Source organism: Dreissena polymorpha, unplaced genomic scaffold, assembly GCF_020536995.1.
Source record: "Dreissena polymorpha isolate Duluth1 unplaced genomic scaffold, UMN_Dpol_1.0 chrUn003, whole genome shotgun sequence".
Classification (NCBI taxonomy): Eukaryota; Metazoa; Mollusca; class Bivalvia; order Myida; family Dreissenidae; genus Dreissena; species Dreissena polymorpha.
The window spans coordinates 538,741-560,185 of record NW_026273317.1 but is presented as its reverse complement, the minus strand read 5'-3'; the positions used below and the strand labels follow the sequence as shown (position 1 = coordinate 560,185).

General features: G+C 33.7%; 2 protein-coding genes across 2 annotated transcripts in view; both read right to left on the bottom strand.

Moving 5' to 3' along the window:
• The window catches only part of LOC127863242 (sentrin-specific protease 1-like), a 289,205-nt gene that overhangs the window by 228,595 nt on the left and 39,165 nt on the right, over positions 1–21,445 (bottom strand). The window lies entirely within an intron of this gene.
• On the bottom strand, positions 6,418–21,133 carry LOC127863241 (ceramide kinase-like protein). Its single transcript, XM_052402628.1, has 13 exons — positions 20,794–21,133; positions 19,610–19,729; positions 19,134–19,259; positions 18,230–18,361; positions 17,522–17,585; positions 16,438–16,580; positions 15,901–16,156; positions 15,393–15,470; positions 14,944–15,053; positions 13,553–13,770; positions 12,424–12,864; positions 11,233–11,456; positions 6,418–9,891 (listed from the first exon to the last, which is right to left on the bottom strand). The coding sequence occupies exons 1-13, from the start codon at positions 20,999–21,001 to the stop codon at positions 9,798–9,800; spliced, it is 2,214 nt and encodes a 737-aa protein (XP_052258588.1). The 5' UTR covers positions 21,002–21,133; the 3' UTR covers positions 6,418–9,797.

The following is a 21,445-nucleotide window of genomic DNA, read 5'->3' as shown; positions in this document are numbered from 1 at the left end:
CCATTTTCCAATGTTACAAATTAGGTGTCAAATCAGTAGTGTATTGTGTCCACAGTAGTCACTTCTCAACTACCCGGTGTGTGCTGATGCGGTTTGTTTGATTGGAAGTTCTATTTCACCAGGGACAGTCACAATTGCTGCACAGTACTCTGTAAACTAAACATTTGCAAGTCACGATATTGCTAGCAATGCTCTACTGAGTTCAAAATCTAATGTGCATTATTTAATAAGTTTTAAAATGATGATTCACCGGATTTGATTAATAAAGGATCATTTTGATATGAAATGTAAATGCTTGTGTATGTTTTCATTTTCAGAAGTTAAAGTTGAAACTTCTTGACCATGGAAATGCACACATTTTATTGAACATTATACGTGTATAAGCACATTGTTAAAGTGTTTGAAGTGAATACAAAGCTAGTGTAAGCTTTGCTTTAGTGTCCCAAATATGGAAGGTGTGCTTCCACATAGACACTGGACAAAGGCAGTGCAATATGTTATTATCAATATTTTCAGTAATAATAGCTTTATAAAATGTGGAATTCATATTTTCAATCGACCACATTCACTGTTTATAATGAAGAGACTATCCATTCAAAAGATATATGTTCTGACCAAGTTTCATGAAGATAAGGCAATAAATGTGGCCTCTAGTGTTCAAAAGCTTGTTCTTTCATTTGACCTGGTGAAGTAGTTTTAAATCTGACATGGCCCAGTTTAGAACTTGGCTGAGATTTGATTGTAACGAATGTTCTGACCAAGTTTCATGAAGGTTGAACAATAAATACAGGATCTAGAATGCTCACAAGGTAAATCTTGATAAACGACAGACAAAGATTGACATCAGCAATGAGCTTACAAATAACAACAATAAGACCATTGTTTAGCTGATAATTATGAACATATGATGTACATGTACTGTTTTTATATGAAGTTTATACAATGTAAGAACATCTACATGTAAAATAAGATTTTTTATCAAATGAAAAAATTGAAGGTCTTAACATGATGTGTACAAAAAGATTCATTATTAGATGACAAAAATGAAACACTTAAAAAGACGTGTCAATGTAACATTACAAATGAAAACTATACATTTAAATATAAAAGTTGACTCATTCAAACATACTCTTCATACATTACATATTTATGCAGATAGGTTAAACATGAACCTTCAGATACAAATTGTACCTAATCAAGAGTAGGATAATTCTTAAATGGGCCTATACATGTAGGTCTTAATACATACCTGCATCCGTAACATTGTGCCTGTAGGCATATTTTTGTAGGACTCAAAGTATACCTATTTATTATAGATCCTGTCGGTAGTTCATGGATAAGCTTAAGTTTAACCTGCAGGTAAGAATTGTACCTTAAAATGAAGGAGTATTCTTAAAGGGACCTTCTCACAGATTTTGACATGTATTGAAATTTTGTAAGTAAATGCTTTATATTGATAAATAGAAAAAAAGCTCCAGTGAAAAAAACAAACAGAATAAAATTAAAGAAAAAAAAAAATCACCCTCATCTGGGCTCAAACCACTTACCCCTTGAGTAAAAGTCTAACACTTAGATCGCTCGGCCATCCATGCTCATACAATGATTGGCGTATTTTATACTTTATTTAAGCAATCTTCTGAGTGTCACAAAATATAACGACAACAACAGAACTCTTAAAATTATTCAATGGTTTTGTGTTGCAACGCTTTATAATTTTCAGCTTTTTAAAATTTTCAAAAGATGCATATAATGGATATTTTAGAGCAAGGTAAATGTTCAGCATAGCTGTTTCCTCACAAATATCATACATGTAACTACAATGGAAATTTGCGAATCTGAACCATTTTTTTTAATTGTGTCAATTTACTAAAACGCGATAAGGCCCCTTTAAATGAAACTGCAGGCCTTAATTTGTGCCTTCAGGCATAAATACACATGTTTTGATCCTACAAACAGTCAAGAAAAAAATATCATTTAAATTTAAAGTGCCATGACGTGGCGTTGCAGACATTGACTGAGTGATCATGGACAAGTATGATAAGATAAACTACAAGCATTAGTGTCAAACACTTTTATTCTAAATAAATCCAGTAAAATGGAATAAAAATTCAAAAGTGAAAAATATTAATACACAGAACAATTATAACGATACTGATACAATACTAAAATCAAAGACAATCAATGCCATATATAAGCCAGTCATAATGACGTTTGTAATGTTTGTAGGAATCCATTACTGCTGTATTGCAAACTATGTAAATGGCTGTATGAAATACAATAATAATATGGTGATCAAAACAGTCAACGTAAGTAAATACATGTTGTGTTACATAATTCAAGGTTATTAATGAAAAAAACCATGTTCTTCAAGTAACACCTGGAAAAAATATACAAGTCATCTATCTAATTTACTTTTGAAACAATTGCAATAAAGAACATTATTATAATTTTATAGAATTGTTTGCAGTGTTATGCAACATTTTTCTACGTCAGATGATCAGAATTTTAAACACATATTTGGATTTTGGCTTGACTTATTTTGAAATCCTATATTTGTCTGTACTTTTCACATTTAAAATACCTTCAGACACATATACGTTGCTTTGAATACTATAAAAAAACATCTAATACTTAGCATTTATATAGCAAAAGAATTCTTTACATATTCTACTGTGCTTCATAATAACAAATTGTGCATTAAGACGACCATTTGTAAACAATAAATTATGCACTTATGTTCAATAACTTTAAAACAATCAGAATTTACTATTCTAGTTTATAAAAATTCTAACTTTATATTAATTCGACTGGTACATTCATTGTTTGTAAAATTGTGAAAACAAATGTGTTTTCAGCCTTGATCTAAACGTGGCTTCAGATTGACAATTCTTCAGGTACTCAGGTAGATTGTTCCACCATTTTGGACCAATGAAGACAAGAGATCTATCAGCGAATTGTGTTCTTTGTCTAGGGATGTAGAATGTTGTCTCTTTTTGTTATCTTAATTTGTAGTGTCCTTGAGCAGGTATAAACATTTCCCTAAGGTATACTGGAGCTGCTCCATTGATTAACCGAAAGAAAACAACTAAGACTTTAAACATCACCCTGGCTTTTACTGGAAGATCAGCGATTGGTTCTGTAACCCATTTATGCCTATTGGACTCTCCCATCCTTCTAAATTTGATCATTTTTTTCCAAAATTAGGGATGTCTAGTATATTTATACCTATATTTAGAATAATTCTTACAGAAATTCCTTTAAGCAAACAGTGCAGACCCAGATGAGACCCCGCGCCACATCATGCAGCGTCTCATCTGGGTTTACGCTGTTTGCCAAGGCCTTTTTCAAGACACTAGGCACAAATGGGTTAAAAGAAACCTTCATAACTAACGGTATTCTAACAGCATGATTTTGTACTAGCTGTAGCTTCTTGATTTGATACGCAGGAACTTCAGTAACAAGAGGGCCAAGATGGCCCTAGTTCACTCACCTGAGAGGAGTCGGTTCATTCAATCTTTACCAAATGTCAAACTTGACCTAAATATTGTCCGGACAAACATCCTGGTCAAGTTTCATCATAATTTCATATGCGAGTCATGATCAATGTACCTATGAAGTTTCATGATCCTAGGCGTAAGCATTCTTGAGTTATCATCCGGAAACCATTTTTCTAAGTTGAGTCACCGTGACCTTGACAGCCATTGTGTGAATACGTTTTTTAGCACTGTGACCTTGACCTTTGACCTAGTGACCTGATAATCAATAGGGGTCATCTGCGAGTCCTGATCAATAAACCTATGAAGTTTCATGAACCTAGGAATAAGCGTTCTTGAGTTATCATCCAGAAACCATTTTACTATTTCAGGTCACTGTGACCTTGACCTTTGACCTAGTGACCTGAAAATCTATAGGGGTCATCTGCGAGTCATTATCATTGTACCTATGAAGTTTCATGATCCTAGGCATAAGCGTTCTTGAGTTATCATCCAGAAACCATTTTACTATTTCAGGTCACTGTGACCTTGGCCTTTGACCTAGTGACCTGAAAATCAATAGGGGTCATCTTCGAGTCATGATAAATGAACCTATGAAGTTTCATGATCCTCGGCATAAGCGTTCTTGAGTTATCATCTGGAAACCATTTAACTATTTTGGGTCATCTTGATCTTGACCTTTGACCTAGTGACCTGAAAATCAATAGGGGTTATCTGCAAGTCATGATCAATGTATTTATGAAGTTTCATGATCCTAGGCATAAGGGTTCTTGAGCTATCATCTGGAAACCATTTTACTGCTTTGGGTCACCATGACCTTGGACCTAGTGACCTGAAAATCAATAAGGGTCATCTGCGAGTCAAGATCAATGTATCTATGAAGTTACATGATCCTAGGCATAAGCGTTCATGAGTTATCATCCGGAAACCATTTTACTATTTCGGGTCATCGTTACCTTTACCTTTGACCTTATGACCTGAAAATCAATAGGGGTCATCTGCGAGTCATGATCAATGTACCTATGGAGTTTTATGATCCTTGGCATAAGCGCTCTTGAGTTATCATCCGGAAACCATCTGGTGGAAGGACGGACCGACATGAGCAAAACAATATACCCCCTCTTCTTCCAAAGGGGGAGGGGGGCATAATGAGAAAACTGCCCCCCTCCCAGCAGCCATGTTATTCAACTGACCAGAACCATTTTTGAACTCAACTCTCGTATCAAGGAAACAAATGTTCTGAGCCAATTTCCTGAAAATTGGGCCAAAAATGTGACTTCTACTGTGTTCACATGTTTTCACTATATACATATAGAGAAAAATACCCCCCCCCCCACTGGCGGCCAAACTCGTTCGATATATCAATAAAACCAATGTTTTGACCAACTTCCATGATGATTGGGCAAAAATTGTGACTTCTAGACTGTTTACAAGGTTTCTCTATAGCCAAATAGGGAAAACTGCCACTATATACATATAGAGAAAAATGCCCCACCCACTGGCGGCCATGTTTTTACACCGATCTTGACCATTTTGAACTCGTCCGAGACATCAATAGAACCAATGTTTTGACCAACTTGAGTGTTTACAAGGTTTCTCTATAGCCAAATACCGGTAAGGAAAATTGCCCCGCCCACTGGCGGCCATGTTTTCAACGGATCACAGCCACTTTTGAACTCAACCAAGATATCATTAACCCTTTCCCACTTAGATATAAATTTTGACGTGTTAGTAGTCTCTTAGAAAGTTATATTTAATTAAATACCTTTCTTACTAGATTCAAGTTTTAAAGGCTTCATTTCCAACCCTTAGATACTGATGAGAAGCAAACAGCATACAACCTGAACAGACTGCGAGTAACTCGCAGGCTGTTCTGGTTTTATGTTGTTTTCCCATAGCAATTTTCTCTTTGCCTCTGAGTGGGAAAGGGTTAAGACAACCATTTTGACAAAGTTACATGAAGATTGGGCATGAAATGTGACTACTACAGTGTTTACAAGGTTTTTCTTTATTTTTTGACCTAGTGACCAAGTTTTTGACCCGGCACAACCCAGTTTCGAACTCGGCCGAGATTTCATTGGGACAAAGCTTCAGATTAAGTTTCATGAAGATGGGACAAGAAATGTGGCCTCTAGAGTGTTTACGAGCAAATGTTAACGGACGGACGGGCAGACATACGACGGACAAAGAACAGTCACAAAAGCTCACCTGAGCAATCAGGTCAGCTAAAAAGACCATTGCAAAAGTCAATATGCAAATTAACTAATCAATGTTCTTATGATGCAGTCGACTCTTTTGTAAGATATTTACGTATAGCTTTGATATATCATAGCTGTGCATGAGTGCTCTGACACTTTTCCTGTATGTCTTTGTTAAAGTTAAGTGTGTTTGTCATGATAACACGAAGGTCTCTTACATGATTGATGAATTTCACTCCGCAGCCACCAATAGCCATGCTTGAAGTACTCAGTTTCGCCAACTGTTGCCTGGTCCCATATACAATAATTTCAGTTTTTGATATGATTCATGTTAAGTTTGAAGGCTGACATCCAATTAATGAAAACTTCCAAGCAACTATCAATGTATATCAGTGAAATAGTTGAACCATTTAATAAATGAAGGAACATAATGCCACATGTACTTAACCTATTACAACAATTTCAAAGTATGATGCAATTTTTAAAAAGGCATAAATGTTGTATCAGAAAGACATAGAATTGCATGTACTTTATTACGGAAATTGTATTTATTGTTTGGCATTACCCACATACCATTAATTTCTATTTAGAAACATGAATCACAAGCTGGTATTTGTTTTTGCTACAAAATCAGTTATCACAAAAATGTGTCTTTATTAAGACCTTTTATAAAACATTACCCAGATGATCAAAATAATAATAATAATATTAATGTCAATTTTTTTTGCACATGCATTAGCACGTAAACTACTTTAAGAAAGGGAGCTAACTGTAAGGACTGCGTTCTGTTATAAATTAGTGGACAAGAACAAGACATTCTCTCCTGATAGTCTTCATTTTTTTTATGTTTGATATATGAATGAATACAAAGAGGAGAACTGTAAACATTCCATATTCATACATGAACTGCAATATAGAAATAATAAGCAGACACACACATGTATACAAACTCAACCAACACATAACTTATTTAAAAATGGATGGCAAATTTCATCCAAAATATTGACAAAACAAACATTAATATAAAATAAAATAATACACAATGAATATTAGTTGTTGCTATGAAACATTGCTAAAGCATGCTTAAACAAACACTCGAGAAAACGGTTAAAACAAAATGTAAACAAAAATGTAAAAAATTAATTAGAGAAAAATGTAAACAAAAATATATAAAAAAATTCCATCACATTACTTGTAGCCACAGCACAATACAGTATACTGCCACAACTTAAAAATCATATATAACATACATGAACATTTTGAGACAATGGACGGAATCAGGTTTGGGACCAATATTACTAATATACCTGCAAACAATACAAACCATATATTTGTTGCATAATTAAAGGGACTGTCAACCACGAATGACGAAAAAAAGAAAAGTTCTAAAATACCGTATTTTTTACAATTATTAGTTTATGTTGATTAAAATATCACAACTGGTATATTACATTACTTGAACAAAGTTTATATTTTCAGTATATTTGGTAATAAAATTCGCTATGTGAATAGAAAGTACATTGTGAAAATAGGTGACATAACGATATACACACTACAAATAACGTTAGTAGATTGATCATTTTCTATATTAGATATATACAATTCACTACGCATGCACAATTTGCATTCCTGGGTTTACCACATGACGATGATGACTTTATTTATAGTTAACTGGTATAGTTACCTGGTAGACATACCCAGTAAAATTTTATTATCAAATACACCGAAAATATTAAAACTTAACAACTTTTTCAAGTATTGTTATATACCACTCGTATAATTTTAATCAATATAAACTAATAATTGTAAAAAATACAGTATTTTACAACTTTTCTTTTCTACGTCATCGTGGTTGACAGTCCCTTTGTGGTTGACAGTCCCTTTAAGATTTATTATCCTTGGTTAGTGCTACAGAATCGTATCAAGTTGATGCATTTATTTTATTCATTACAAGTCAGATGTTTAAATGTAAACCTGGTTAAAATTGTAGTTCACTAATAACATTTATAAATGTAGTTTACACATTAAAACTGTGCTTAACTATTTAAACTTGTAAACCTTGTTTTCATACTAAAATTGCAGTTTACTTTTTAGACAAAGATATTTTAGAAAAGCAAACAATTCTCAAGTGTTAAATAAAAAAAATTTATATTGACTATCTTTACACAATAAAGACAGTCTCCGATACCTATTCAAACTGCCTTAAGCTTTTGAAAGAGTTTTTGCATTAAATTGTTCAATCGTTTGAAAATTAACTATGAACACAATATCAAATGTGAGCATATCACTACGCTATTAATAACAAACAAACACATGTAAGGCTAAATTTTCTAGTTCTCCACTCCAGGGAAGTTCTCGACCAAACTAATGACATCTAGTTCTACACTCCAGGGAAGTTCTCAACCAAACTAATGACATCTAGTTCTACACTCCAGGGAAGTTCTCAACCAAACTAATGACAAGTATTTCAGTTATTATGATAATGAAATTAATAATCTAATTACAAATAAACCCAGTTGAATGTGTTATTGCGTCAAAAATTATAATGGCACTATTAATGAATGAAATTAATCTAAGTTAAAATTGTGGCTGACATTTGGATTCCATTAACAATAACAAATTTCAGTATAAGTTAAATAATGGCAAGAATAACTGTAGGTAATATTTTAGATCTCAAGTTTGTTGTGTGAGATTGACTTGTTTCACTCATAATTAAAACACCTTTCTTTTTTGCACTGTATAGTTATAGGATATTTGTTTCATTTGTATATTAACCATTTAGTTCATCAGTGATCTGAGAATACAATTGTTTTTGGAAGTGATACAATCATCAATTGATAAAAATTAGAAATTTACAAAATCCAACAAACTTTATTTGCTGCATTTTCTATTTTCATTTTACATTTTTGAATAAATAAGAATACATTCTTTAAATAGTTACAATACACTGGTTAGTATGACGTAACAAAGGTTTTAAATGTACACTTATTGTTATACGTGAGTTAAAATAAGACGTCAATTACATAAAATAAATATTTAATATTACATCAAAATAAATATTGAATACATATATGAAAAATCATAGATTAAATAAAAACAATCAACAAACAAAAATTAAAATTTATCACAATTTCATGGAATGTTCTGAACTTGAGGACTGCCAAATTATAACAATATAAATACATCAACAACAATGGTTCGCTATATTGAAGACTTTCCATAAACACTCTTTAAAACATAATTGTATTTAGTGTACACATATTTTTGTTTAGATTGATCCAGTCAAAGCCTGTGGCATATTGCCATGTATGTTCAAGTCTTAATGCCTGGTTAGAACCATTAATGGGTCTGCTTTTCTTGATGTTTATCAATTAAATGCTCTTATGGCAAATAACATGTAGATACGGAAAGCTCTCGGATCATAAAATGTATAATGCTTCTACAAAAGGCAAGGCTGAAAAACATGGATGACATTTTGTTTAAAAAGAAATCTGAAGAATTTCTTAGTCTAACTTTCGTAATTATTGTTTATTAGAATTGTCTTTTAATTTGCCGTTGAGTTTTTAAATATAAAAAGGAGGGATGGGGTGGCAAAAAAGAGCAAGGGGCAGCAACCTGCTATTTCGATTGTACTGCAGATAAACAAATTTTTCTTGCTGTCTAACATTATTTTACCAAAGATCTGATGTAAAACAAATTATTCAAACATACATTTTCAGCAATATCCTATACTGACATCGTAAATTTTACCCTTTATGGAGGATATGTACTGATTACTGCTCAGGACTGGTTTTAAAGTGTAACCAAAATTCTATGTATTTGTTCTACCAGGAGAACTTTACGGCAGATGTTCACGAACAACATAAACTCACTTTATGTCCAACAATCATACAGCCCTTCCAATGGCTTTTAATTTCAGCAGAAATTTGATTGTATTTCTATATGTCTACAAAAGCTGTAGTAAGTCACCCTAACCAACAGCACAAAATCACATTCTTTCTATAATGTTTTATGAAATCCTATAGCTACTCCAACAAAGAGTTCAAGATATTCCTGCAGGCACTCTATCAATCTATGTTCTATTAGCGCTAGGTGATAGGCCCGTTCATATTCTCGGTATACACAGCAGTGTGGGGTCACTGTATATTGTTTCTGGTGATATACCGCGACCATACACTCGCAGCAAACCATGGTGAACTCTGAAACATACAAAAATATTGTTCATTTGTTAAGTCATAAACACATAGCATGGACTGCTTGTGTTTCTACAGATTGCTGTGATTTTTTCATCAGTTTAGGAATATGAACTACAGATATTAAAATGGGAATTTAAGCTTTAATTTAATCTAAATTGGGGGAAAAATTGTTTGATACATACTTTTTTAACTTATGGTGGTGATAACAATAACATTAAACAATAAAAAATAAAAATGAAAAAAAAGTAAAATGGTTAAAAAATCTTTATTTCTAGACAAATCACTGCTATTACATTAAAGTCATTAATAACTTGTGAATTTCAGGACAGCATTCGGGAAAAAAGATACATTTTGCCATTTGAATACAACCCAATAAAAGCTTATATAATCAGCCCAAAAACATCAATTGGTACAGAATTATAATTATCTCTTTTTAACTTATAACACTAACCCACATTATTGCTCATCAAGTGAAAGATTGTTGTATATTAAGTAACTTAAGATCCTCCTATTAACCAAACAAACTATATACAACAAATTGTACGATTGCAATATTCTTGGTAATACCTACGGGTACAGGTTAATGAACGCCTGCAGTGTGTACACATACAAGGTACATTTTCAATCATAATGCTTGAGGTTAACACTTAAATAATTTGCAGGGAGAGAAGTGTTGATTTACATGACAAAAAAAAGGATCTAAAAAAATCTGAACAACTACGATGTGCGGCACTTCTAATTGTTAATATTTGATGTATTCATACAAATAATTTGCTAGTTAACTCTTTCAGTGCGGGAATCGAATTTTGAAGGCCTGTGCAAACAGTTTGGATCCAGATGAGACACCACAGAACGTGGCGTCTCATCAGGATCCAAACTGTTTGCTATTCTGATAGTATTCTTTGAAAAAAATCAAAGAAAATGCTTATTTTAGAAATTCAGCAGACGACATTTTAGCAGACGACAAATTTCCCAGCATGCAAAGGGTTAACCCTTTCCTGCTCAGAAGAAAAGTGAAAATGGCAACCAGCATAAACCAGAACAGTGAAAATGGCTATATGCAACCAGCATTAACCAGAACAGCCAATGAATTATTGTATGCAACCAGCATAAACCAGAACAGCCTATGAATTACTGTATGCAACCAGCATAAACCAGAACAGCCTATGAGTTACTCTCTGTCTGTTTGCTGCTCCCGAGTATCTCAGGGTTGGAAATGAAGCGTTTAAAACTTGAGTAAGAAAAGTCTTTAATTTTAATTGAGTTCCTAAAGAAGTACAAGCAAGTACACATGTGTCTAAATTCAGACATACGTGGAAAATGGTTATGAATGAGTCCACTTACTTCACATGTAGAAAATCTTGCTGACAAATCTCATAATCTATGTTCCAAACTGACTTCATTTTCTTTTCTTCCTTAGCCTTCTTCTTATTCTCCTTCTTCTGGCTCCGTTTCATTCGTCTGGCACGATCCTGCTCCGTGAAGGTCATACGGTAGGCAGGGCCTAGTAACGTCTGCTTAGGAGCAGTAGCTGAGCGTACTGTTCTCACGCCCAATTTGTCAATCGTCTAAAAAATTTAAGGCGATAAATACAGCTTGTTTATGATAGGTAGTGGTCATTCATATTGAAATCATAACCTGAATGACCGTGTAAGATTGACCATTAGAGTTTAAGTCCTTGGATTAAAGGAGTTTGTTCATAGATTTTCTAAATGACAATTTTCTTACCTTTTGTCTCAGATTTTACAAATAAAATCAAAAAGCAGTAAACAGGATCAGATATGTACAGATACAGGAGCAAAATATCACTGATGATGTAGATTCATAACAAAAATATATGTTCATTCATAAGTAGTCTCCATTTTAAATTAAAAAAAAAATAAAGCATTACAAACACAAAACAACTGAATAATTTGGAAAGTTATGTTTGCTATGGTTAAATTGTGCTACAATACATGGATAGCTTACATATAAAATGTACAAATTAACATCAAAGACAGGATGGCCAAGAAGACAAGGACAAAGCATTTTAAACCAAAATACATAGGTTCAAGCCACAGTCGGGATAAATATATTTCATGAAATTTATTTAAAAAAGTATATTATTGTGATTTTACTAGAGCTATTTAGTTCAGATGTTAAATCAATCAATTTTATACATTTATAAACAAACAGATTTATAAAAAATCTGTGAACAAATCCGTTTAACACATTTTCAAAAATTAAATAGGCATTTTAACACATAATCCAAAATTGAACATGCATTTTGATCCACAAAATTGTTTGCTTGTGCGCAGGCATGTTTCTAAGAAAATATATAAAATAACTATTGTTTGTGTGACTATAAAGTTACAAATCAAGTGAATCTGGAATGTTGATCAAAATCTGGAAATTATTTACACACTACATTTGAACAATGATGTTAAACTCAACTTTTGTAGTTTGAAAATATTTACTCAAAGTTTGAGAAAGGCTGACACATGATTTATGATTACAGGACTACCCCGTATACAAATTTTGTTGTTTAATACTTACCACAATTTCTTCTGTTTCCTTCTCGTCATTACTATCATCGCCATCACTATCATCAGAATCATCAACACTGAAAGTATCTATAGATGTTTCTGTGTTGGTCCTGTTAATTTTTTTCTTGTCTATTTGCTGAACACTTAATGTCTTAATCGCTTTGGGTTTATTGTTATTCTCAACTCGCAGTGATGACTTAGATTTCACCGACCCAGATGATGGTTTGGACGTTGTGAGGTCGTCAATTTCCAATTCTTCATCAGAATCACTCAGCTCATTAATGTCAAGGATTTCCGTTGATTTTGTGGCAGATTCCAGCATCTTTTGTTGCCGATTTATTTCATAGTCAATCTCACTGAAGTTGTGATCGTTGTACTGGAAACCCAAGGGAATTCTAAGGCGGAAACGCATTTCCTTCACTCTCAACACCTCAATAAATGGGAAGTCAAACTGAAATCAAGAACAAAGTGTGCACATTTAGTAATGGTTGATATTTATTATTATGTTTATTTTGTAAAGGATTATTTATAAGTTTTACCTGGTTATACATTAACAAAATGTCAAAGAAACCATTTTAATTAGATATTTCTAAGACATTAGTATCTAATTTTTGGTAGGCGTATGTAATTTATTAATCAAATTTTATGCATTTCTTAGCTTTTTTCTCTAAGGTGAGAAAAGGGAGGAATTAAATCTGAGGTAAAGGATATTATGGATTCTCCAGAACAGCCTGTCTATGCCCAAAGAAATCTAACTTAGTTTCCAAACGAGCTTATGTACTTTATGTATTATTCCATACATCAGACTGAATTTTAATTAACATATAGAGGAATGTTAATCCAAAACAACAGCTGCCTCCTGAAAACTTAGATTTTAAAAATGAATATTAGCTATTGTGTATATGGTACATTTCAGTTACCATCTACACACAAAGCTTATCTTGCCCAATGTCTCCTTTAGCAGGGGTGTGATTTAAGAACCACCTCAGGGGAGGTAAATGCCCTTTGCCCCTAACAAGGTTCAACTAAAGTCTTCGTTTGAATATAGATCTAACAAAGTTTACAACATTTAAAGGGAGAAAATCAGCTGAAAAGAGGAAAAAACACACCCCTATTTAGATAAATGCAATCATTCTTACCGCATCTTTATTAGTCCCCATACGTTTAATCACCCTCAAGAACTCTTTTCTTGGTGCCTCTTTAACAAGCACTAGATCCATAGTGCCATCATTGAGATGCGAGTACTTGCTAACACCACGTGTTGCTATCTCGGAGCGTCCAGGTATTGTGAACAGACCGATGTTCAGATATTTCCCCTTTCTTGATCGCCAAGGATTGTCCTCATGTTCTGCTAAGTCTGACAATTTGGAAAAACTCAATAATAGTGTCATCAATCTGTAAGCATGTTCAACTTTAACATGGATTATTTATTACAATATAACATTGATATACATGAACATTTATCTCTTAACTCTTGGTATGTCTACAAAATATTGTATTGGATCTGTGAAAACCATTACTTTTAAGCGTTCAATTTCACGATAAAGGGAGTCGCTGTTGTTGGACAACTTACTAACGAGCTTGTTGCTGTTGTTGGACTACTTACTAACGGGTGTGTCGCTGTTGTTGGACTACTTACTAACGGGTGTGTCACTGTTGTTGGACTACTTACTAATGGGTGTGTCACTGTTGTTGGACTACTTACTAACGGGTGTGTTGCTGTTGTTGGACACCTTACTAACGAGCTTGTCGCTATTGTTGGACTACTAACTAACGGGTGTGTCGCTGTTGTTGGACTACTTACTAACGGGTGTGTTACTGTTGTTGGACTACTTACTAAAGGGTGTGTCACTGTTGTTGGACTACTTACTAACGGGTGTTTCAATGTTGTTGGACTACTTACTAAAGGGTGTGTCACTGTTGTTGGACTACTTACTAACGGGTGTGTCACTGTTGTTGGACTACTTACTAACGGGTGTGTCACTGTTGTTGGACTACTTACTAACGGGTGTTTCAATGTTGTTGGACTACTTACTAACGGGTGTGTCACTGTTGTTGGACTACTTACTAACGGGTGTGTCGCTGTTGTTGGACTACTTACTAACGGGTGTGTTGCTGTTGTTGGACTACTTACTAACGGGTGTGTCACTGTTGTTGGACTACTTACTAACGGGTGTGTCAATGTTGTTGGACTACTTACTAACGGGTGTGTCACTGATGTTGGACTACTTACTTACAAGGGTGTAGCTGTTGTTGGACTACTTACTAACGGGTATGTTGCTGTTGTTGGACTACTGACTTACGAGTGTGTCACTGTTGTTGCACTACTTACTAACAAGTGTGTAGCTGTTGTTGGACTACTTACTAACGAGAGTGTAACTGTTGTTGGACTACTTACTAACGAGTGTGTCGCTGTTGTTGGACTACTTACTAACGGGTGTGTCACTGTTGTTGCACTACTTACTAACAAGTGTGTAGCTGTTGTTGGACTACTTACTAACGAGAGTGTAACTGTTGTTGGACTACTTACTAACGAGTGTGTCGCTGTTGTTGGACTCATCCAGGGGATCAAAGGCCTGCACAAGATCCTGTGTGACCTCATCTCCATCAGCCTCCTTCTCGGTCCAGCAGGTGTCACATCTATAAATAGACCATGACAATTACAGCAATAAAAGCAGGTAAATTGCATATGTGTATTAGGTTTAGTTCGGTTGAAATCTGGTTAGTGTATTATTTTAGCTTTAAATATGCTTAGTCCTAAGAGTCTTTGAGAATGCTTTCAGTGCAATAACTATTTTTATCAACACATTTTAGTGCCAATAACACATAGGTCTAATAAAAGTTTTCAAATTTATGGTCATTTTAGTTAAACATATTACAGTATAAGAACACTTGGTGCACGCATGGCACACTTAAATCTATTTTTTTAAATAGTGCAATAAAAAGACATACAAATAAAACAAGAGTTACATGACCTACCCAGTAAAGCATGGCAAGTGCTTCCTATGAGAAGGCAGTTGTTCTGCCGCAATATATTCAATGTCACACTCATACGGTCTGAAAATACACACACAGCGGGTAATCTTAAATGTTCAGTTTTTAGACATTGTGAGCCACTTTATGAGAAAATAACTATTGTGCCAAATGTGTTGCCCGTTGAGGAGCTACACTGTCCACTATATTGACACACAAGGTTTTATGGTCTCATAAGTGGACAGGCTACATATGGCATAAGACCCATTTTGCATGGTGCTCTTGTGAGGTTGAAGTGTTAAACTTGTTAATTGCTTCTCAGTTTTGCAATAAATTATGGTATTACAAAGTACAAAACATCTAAAACCAAACACATAATATAATTAGCTAAGATCTACACATTAAAAAATATAATTTTTATTTTAATGTATTATTACATTATATTGGAGCTACCCTGAAAAAGCCCCTACCAAATTATACACACATTATAAATGAAAGTGCATATCCAGCTTACCTGAGTTTAGCTTTAGTTAGTGCTTTGATGAAGGCTGGCTCAAGTCCCCGCTTTCCAAGCTTCTTGTACCGTTCTCTGAACATCAACACATTTCCACCGAAACCGTACTGGCAGTTGAAACACCACTGCAGGAATTTATCTTCGTTATAAGCTGTGCACACGTCAACTGGAGTGGTCTGACCCATGAGAATGTGGATGATGGAGGTCACTATATCCTCACATCCCGTTATGGATCGACAGATGTCATTGGTGGAGCCTGGTATATAGATTTTGAAATACCTTTTCACAACTAGAAAATGCATTTACTGGTAAACTACTTATGATCTACAAGGAGAAACACTTTATCACAGTTTCTTAAACTCAATATATTGTTTGGGATATTTTAACATGAACAGCATTAAGTTTTTTTTACCTTACCTTACTACCAGCTTAACTGCAGCGTCTTATAGCAAAATAAATTAAACTACTATAAAGAAATTCCATTATTATTGGATTTGTGTCTTTTACAAATTTAGTGTACAATTTAAGACAACCTACCACAAGGGATGATTCCAAATGGAAGTCTTGCCCTGACTGGTGTGAAGCCCAGTTTCTGATCAACATCACGACACCGCTGGGATGCTGTCATCAACCCATCAGCAACCTTGTTGGCTGTGCCATCACCTCCCATGGCAATGATGCTGTAAATAATGAAAACTGAACAGTTTATTACAATAATAAATTGCTATGGTTTGCACTTGTGGCTCTAATTGAACAATTACTGGCTCTTGATATTTTAGTTTGTGATTGTGTAACAGGGAATCATTCTGCAGCCAATTAAATACTTACAATTTTCATGTTTGTATTAAACAAAAAAATGAATGATTTGCCACTTTTTACAATGGTCTCATTTGGCAACATTGTGATGAGCCCTGAGATCCTTGACTATCAACGCTACCAGTACCAATAAGTTCTGACTGCTTCAATATGTAAGGGGTTTAAATGCAGTATGTTTAAATACTTAAAATATTTTGCACATTTTCTGAAGGATGTATTTCAAATACACCATTTTTATATGTTTATTATCAATTAAAAAAATATTAGAACCAACACATAGCTGTCGAATAAATGCACCAACTTGAAGAATTCTTGCTGAAATCATAGTTTACATTAATGTATATTAACTATATTGTCTAATTATCAATCAAAACACTACAGTATTATTCTGTGAAAATGAGCACATCAATACATGTTGATTCAAGCACATTTCATAACAGGGTATGAGCATAATATAACACACACTCACAATCTAATGAGCCGTGTTCTGAGAAAACTGGGCTTAATGCATGTGCGTAAAGTGTCGTCCCAGATTAGGCTGTGCAGTCCACACAGGCTAATCAGGGACGACACTGTCTGCCTAAACTGGATTTTTGCTAACAAGAGACTTCATTTAAACAAAAAATGTCATAGAAGCGGAAAGTGTCGTCCCTGATTAGCCTGTGCGGACTGCACAGGTCTATCTGGGTCGACACTTTACGCACATGCATTTTGCCCAGTTTTCTCAGAACACGACTCTAATATACCCAATCATGGAATATTTATTTCAATATAAATTATATATATATATATCGGTCAAACTTACCAGTCAAAGTCATCTAGATTAATATGAACCATTTCCTGTTTGATGTGTTCATTATGCTGGACCTCTGTAATGAAAATATTCATTCCAAATTAAAGAAATGGCACAATCCTTATTAATGAATATTTCTTTCTATACCGTTATATCATTTGTTCTAAGATTAAAAAAAAATGTCTAGAAGTCAGTTCAAACTGTGATCAACTTACTGGTTCATGCATGAAATACAAAGTTTCTTGTAATGAACATCATGTTTTTTGTTCTTTTTAAAAAAATTAAGTTTGTTAATTTACTTATTTGAATAAAAAGTAACCATACACAATAAGTAGAGGTCTATTGACTGATAAAATTCATTAAAACATCATAGTTTTGCCAAGAAAACCCAAATTAAATATGATATGATTTGAGTGAAAAAATTTCAAAGCCTGTCGCTGATCGGTTTGTGCTCATTTCAATCACCAATAACTGCCTTACCTCTTTACCACTTAGATACTAATTTTACGCATGTGTAGTCCCTTAGAAAGTTAGATTTAATATAAGACTTTCTTACTAGATTTAAGTTTTTAAGGCTTCATCTCCAAACCTTAGAGACTGATGGGCAGCAAACAGCATAAAACCTGAACAGACAGTGAGTTACTCGCAGGCTGTTCTGGTTTTATGCTGTTTGCACTAAGCCATTTTTACTTAGCTTCTAAGTGGGAAAGGGTTACTTACCAACACAGTCAACTTGGACATCTGCCGCCTGGAAGAGTGGCAGGACTTTGCTCTTGTATAGGGAGCTACCATTCTTGCCGCCTGCATGAGTTTGCAGGAACAGCTTGACCGAGGTCGGGCGTCTGAACAGTTCTGGAAATACAAATTATATGATATAAAAGCAATTGCACACAGATTTTATAGGTAAAAGAAACAGGGATAAATGGTTGCAAATAAAAAAATACACAAATTTTTGCAAGATTATTTAGTTGCAACTCTTACCTGTTGAAGTCATAAAAACATTATTAATTCATAAACAAATGAAGACAAATTAAAAGCCGCTAGTATCTTAGAATAAGTTAATTATTGGTGTGCATATAATAACTAATATTTTAAAATATTTTTAAAGCTTATTACTTCCGTTGGATTGTATTTTTTTACTTTTGACCTTGAAGGATGACTGTGACCTTTCACCACTCAAAATGTGCAGCTTCATGAGATACACATGCATGCCAAATATCAAGTTGCTATCTTCAATATTGCAAAAGTTATGGCCAATGTTAAAGTTTTCGGACAGACGGACATACTAACGGACAGTTCAACTGCTATATGCCACCCTACTGGGGGCATAAAAATCATTACTTGTGATACAATTTTTTTTAGGGGGGTGAGGGACCATCCCGGAAGGCTGGGTCTCTTTTTACATTGAAAATTAAATTATTATTCAAAATGTAATTGAATCTTCCTATAAAAGCTCTGTATGTTGATTATTAGAAAATATCTTTAAAAAAACATTTACAATCAAATTAAAACTATTTGTAAACAGATTAAAATTTTCCAACGTTAGGCAAAAGATGACATTTTTCCCAATGCAAAGTGTGTAAGCCCCATTCCCAAAATGGTGGGAAAACCCCCGAGTGCATACTTGTGATATAAGACTGGATCTTGTGCAGGTATCGGTTGCACAGTGCTTCACTGGGATGCTCAAAAACCACAGCTCTCTCACTGAGAAGGTTTGGACCAAATATGTCGCATATATGCAAAGTAAAACCTGAAAAATATCAGATAAACTATAAGCATGATTAAACAGAATGAAGTTAAATGATATTAGAGCAGATGAAAACAAAACATAACTCAGAATTATTAATTGATTTGTTAATCAGTCAGAATCCCTGTGACCATTAAAAAACTAAACATATAAATTATTGATGAATAATATGAATAAAAAAAAAGTTTAAAGGATGTTATTTAATTGAATGTTGTTAAAATATTTTAATGAAAATCAATAAATTCATCGTCATTACGTATTTGAAACCTTTGGACGCCCATGTTTACCCTGAAAAGAAATCGCTCTGCAAGCTGACTGTCATTCTTCATCATTATTTCTACAACCATGATTACCTATACAGAATCCTTCATCTGAATCTGTGTTAGACTTTTTCCTTTTCAGCGACACCGCAAAAACGTCTTTCAGCATAACAGTGTTGCGGTCTTCACCTTTTCCTTTCTTCTTTTTCTTACCTATTTGTAATTAATGACATAAAGCGTGTCATGTGCTGGATTGCAAAAAACTGGGAAAGCCTATACAGTGCAGTGTTAATTAAAATTTAGTGATTTGTTTATTCATGCACACTGCCACATTGCCTTATTGTGATATTAACACATTGATAATTATTGTTTGTAGAATCTCGGTGCGTTCACTCTGGATCCACCCTATATCCCATTTACCTCGATATACGAATATTAGAATCCTCGACATATCGGGCTTCATTATTATGTACCGATACTACATTCGCAGACAATGCTCACTATGTATATTGGAGTTGCTTTATTCTACATATTCTTAGTCAATATCTTTATATTCATACTACCTTAAATGCCCCCCACTCAATTATCAGAAGTCACAATATTGTACTAAAATTATTGTATATGTTAAATACTTGGGTGAAAATAAAAGGATCTGTTCTGTTCTAGAGTTATCAGATGAAATTATGCCAGTTAAATGGCATAATGGGCACTTATGTATAGTAATTAATAAAAATCAACTCAGCAATCAGTCAAAGAAACATTTAATCTATTATCACCTCTTACCCCATTAATTGATCATCACTTAATTTTTTAAGACCAGTGGCCACTTAATAAAAAACCTAATGTGTAATTAATATTAATAATTATAAGTAGTATTGTCTAAACATTTTGAAACGTTACGGTAATCATAATGCTGAAAATGCAAAAAAAAAATGTCAACATTAAATAAAAGATCTTTAAACAGCTATTATCATTTCATGCGTAGTATAATATAGGCCAAACACTGAAACAGCCAATGATCACCACCATCATAATTATTATCTTTATCATTGCAAACATATAAATTACTATGATTGCTTGTTTTTTCTTTAAATCATGTTAGCATTTAAAAAAATAAATAAAAAGTGTTAATGTGTACATATTATAATATTTTTAATATCTATAAATAACACTATTAACAGCTGATACAATTTGATAAACATAATTAAACGTTAATTAACAGTAAATTCACAACTTAAACCTTAATAAATAATTAATTGCAATATAAAACGTATTACCTGATGGATTAACATTAGTCCAAGTTATAAGACCCTTGGCAAGAGAAAGTAGAACATCAAACCCATCCGATTTAATGTGAAATATATCCTTTAAGTCGGGTTCATTAGCAAAAATATTTTCTTGTTGCACAAAATTCGGACACTGCAAGATCGGATTTCCATCGTCATCGAAAATATATTCATCCATGTCACCCATGTTTGAAGGCATTCAAACTATTTAAGTTATAAGAAACAGCAATATTCGACGATTAATTGTAATGAAAATCTGGTCAGGAATTTATGGTCAAAAGTTGATTGTCAATAATCAAAGTAATCAATATTGCCCCGGAAGTAAACAAGTCCTCGACAGATAGTTGGATATTGAGCGTTCTGATAGGTTCATATTTATAGAAGCTAAGTTTTGGTACATCACTATAGCAACTATGACAACACTCATGATGGGCAAACTATTAATCATCGATCGTGATTGCCGGAGCAAACAATATCATGCCTGATGAATGCATCCATATTTGTAATCAACAAACTGCTGATTACGTCAATTTAACATATTGACATGTATTCACGGATAGGTTTTGAAACATGAAGCACATGTATCGGTGCGCGGATAATATGTGATGGATGATTAAATGTAATATTTGATTTACAGATAACC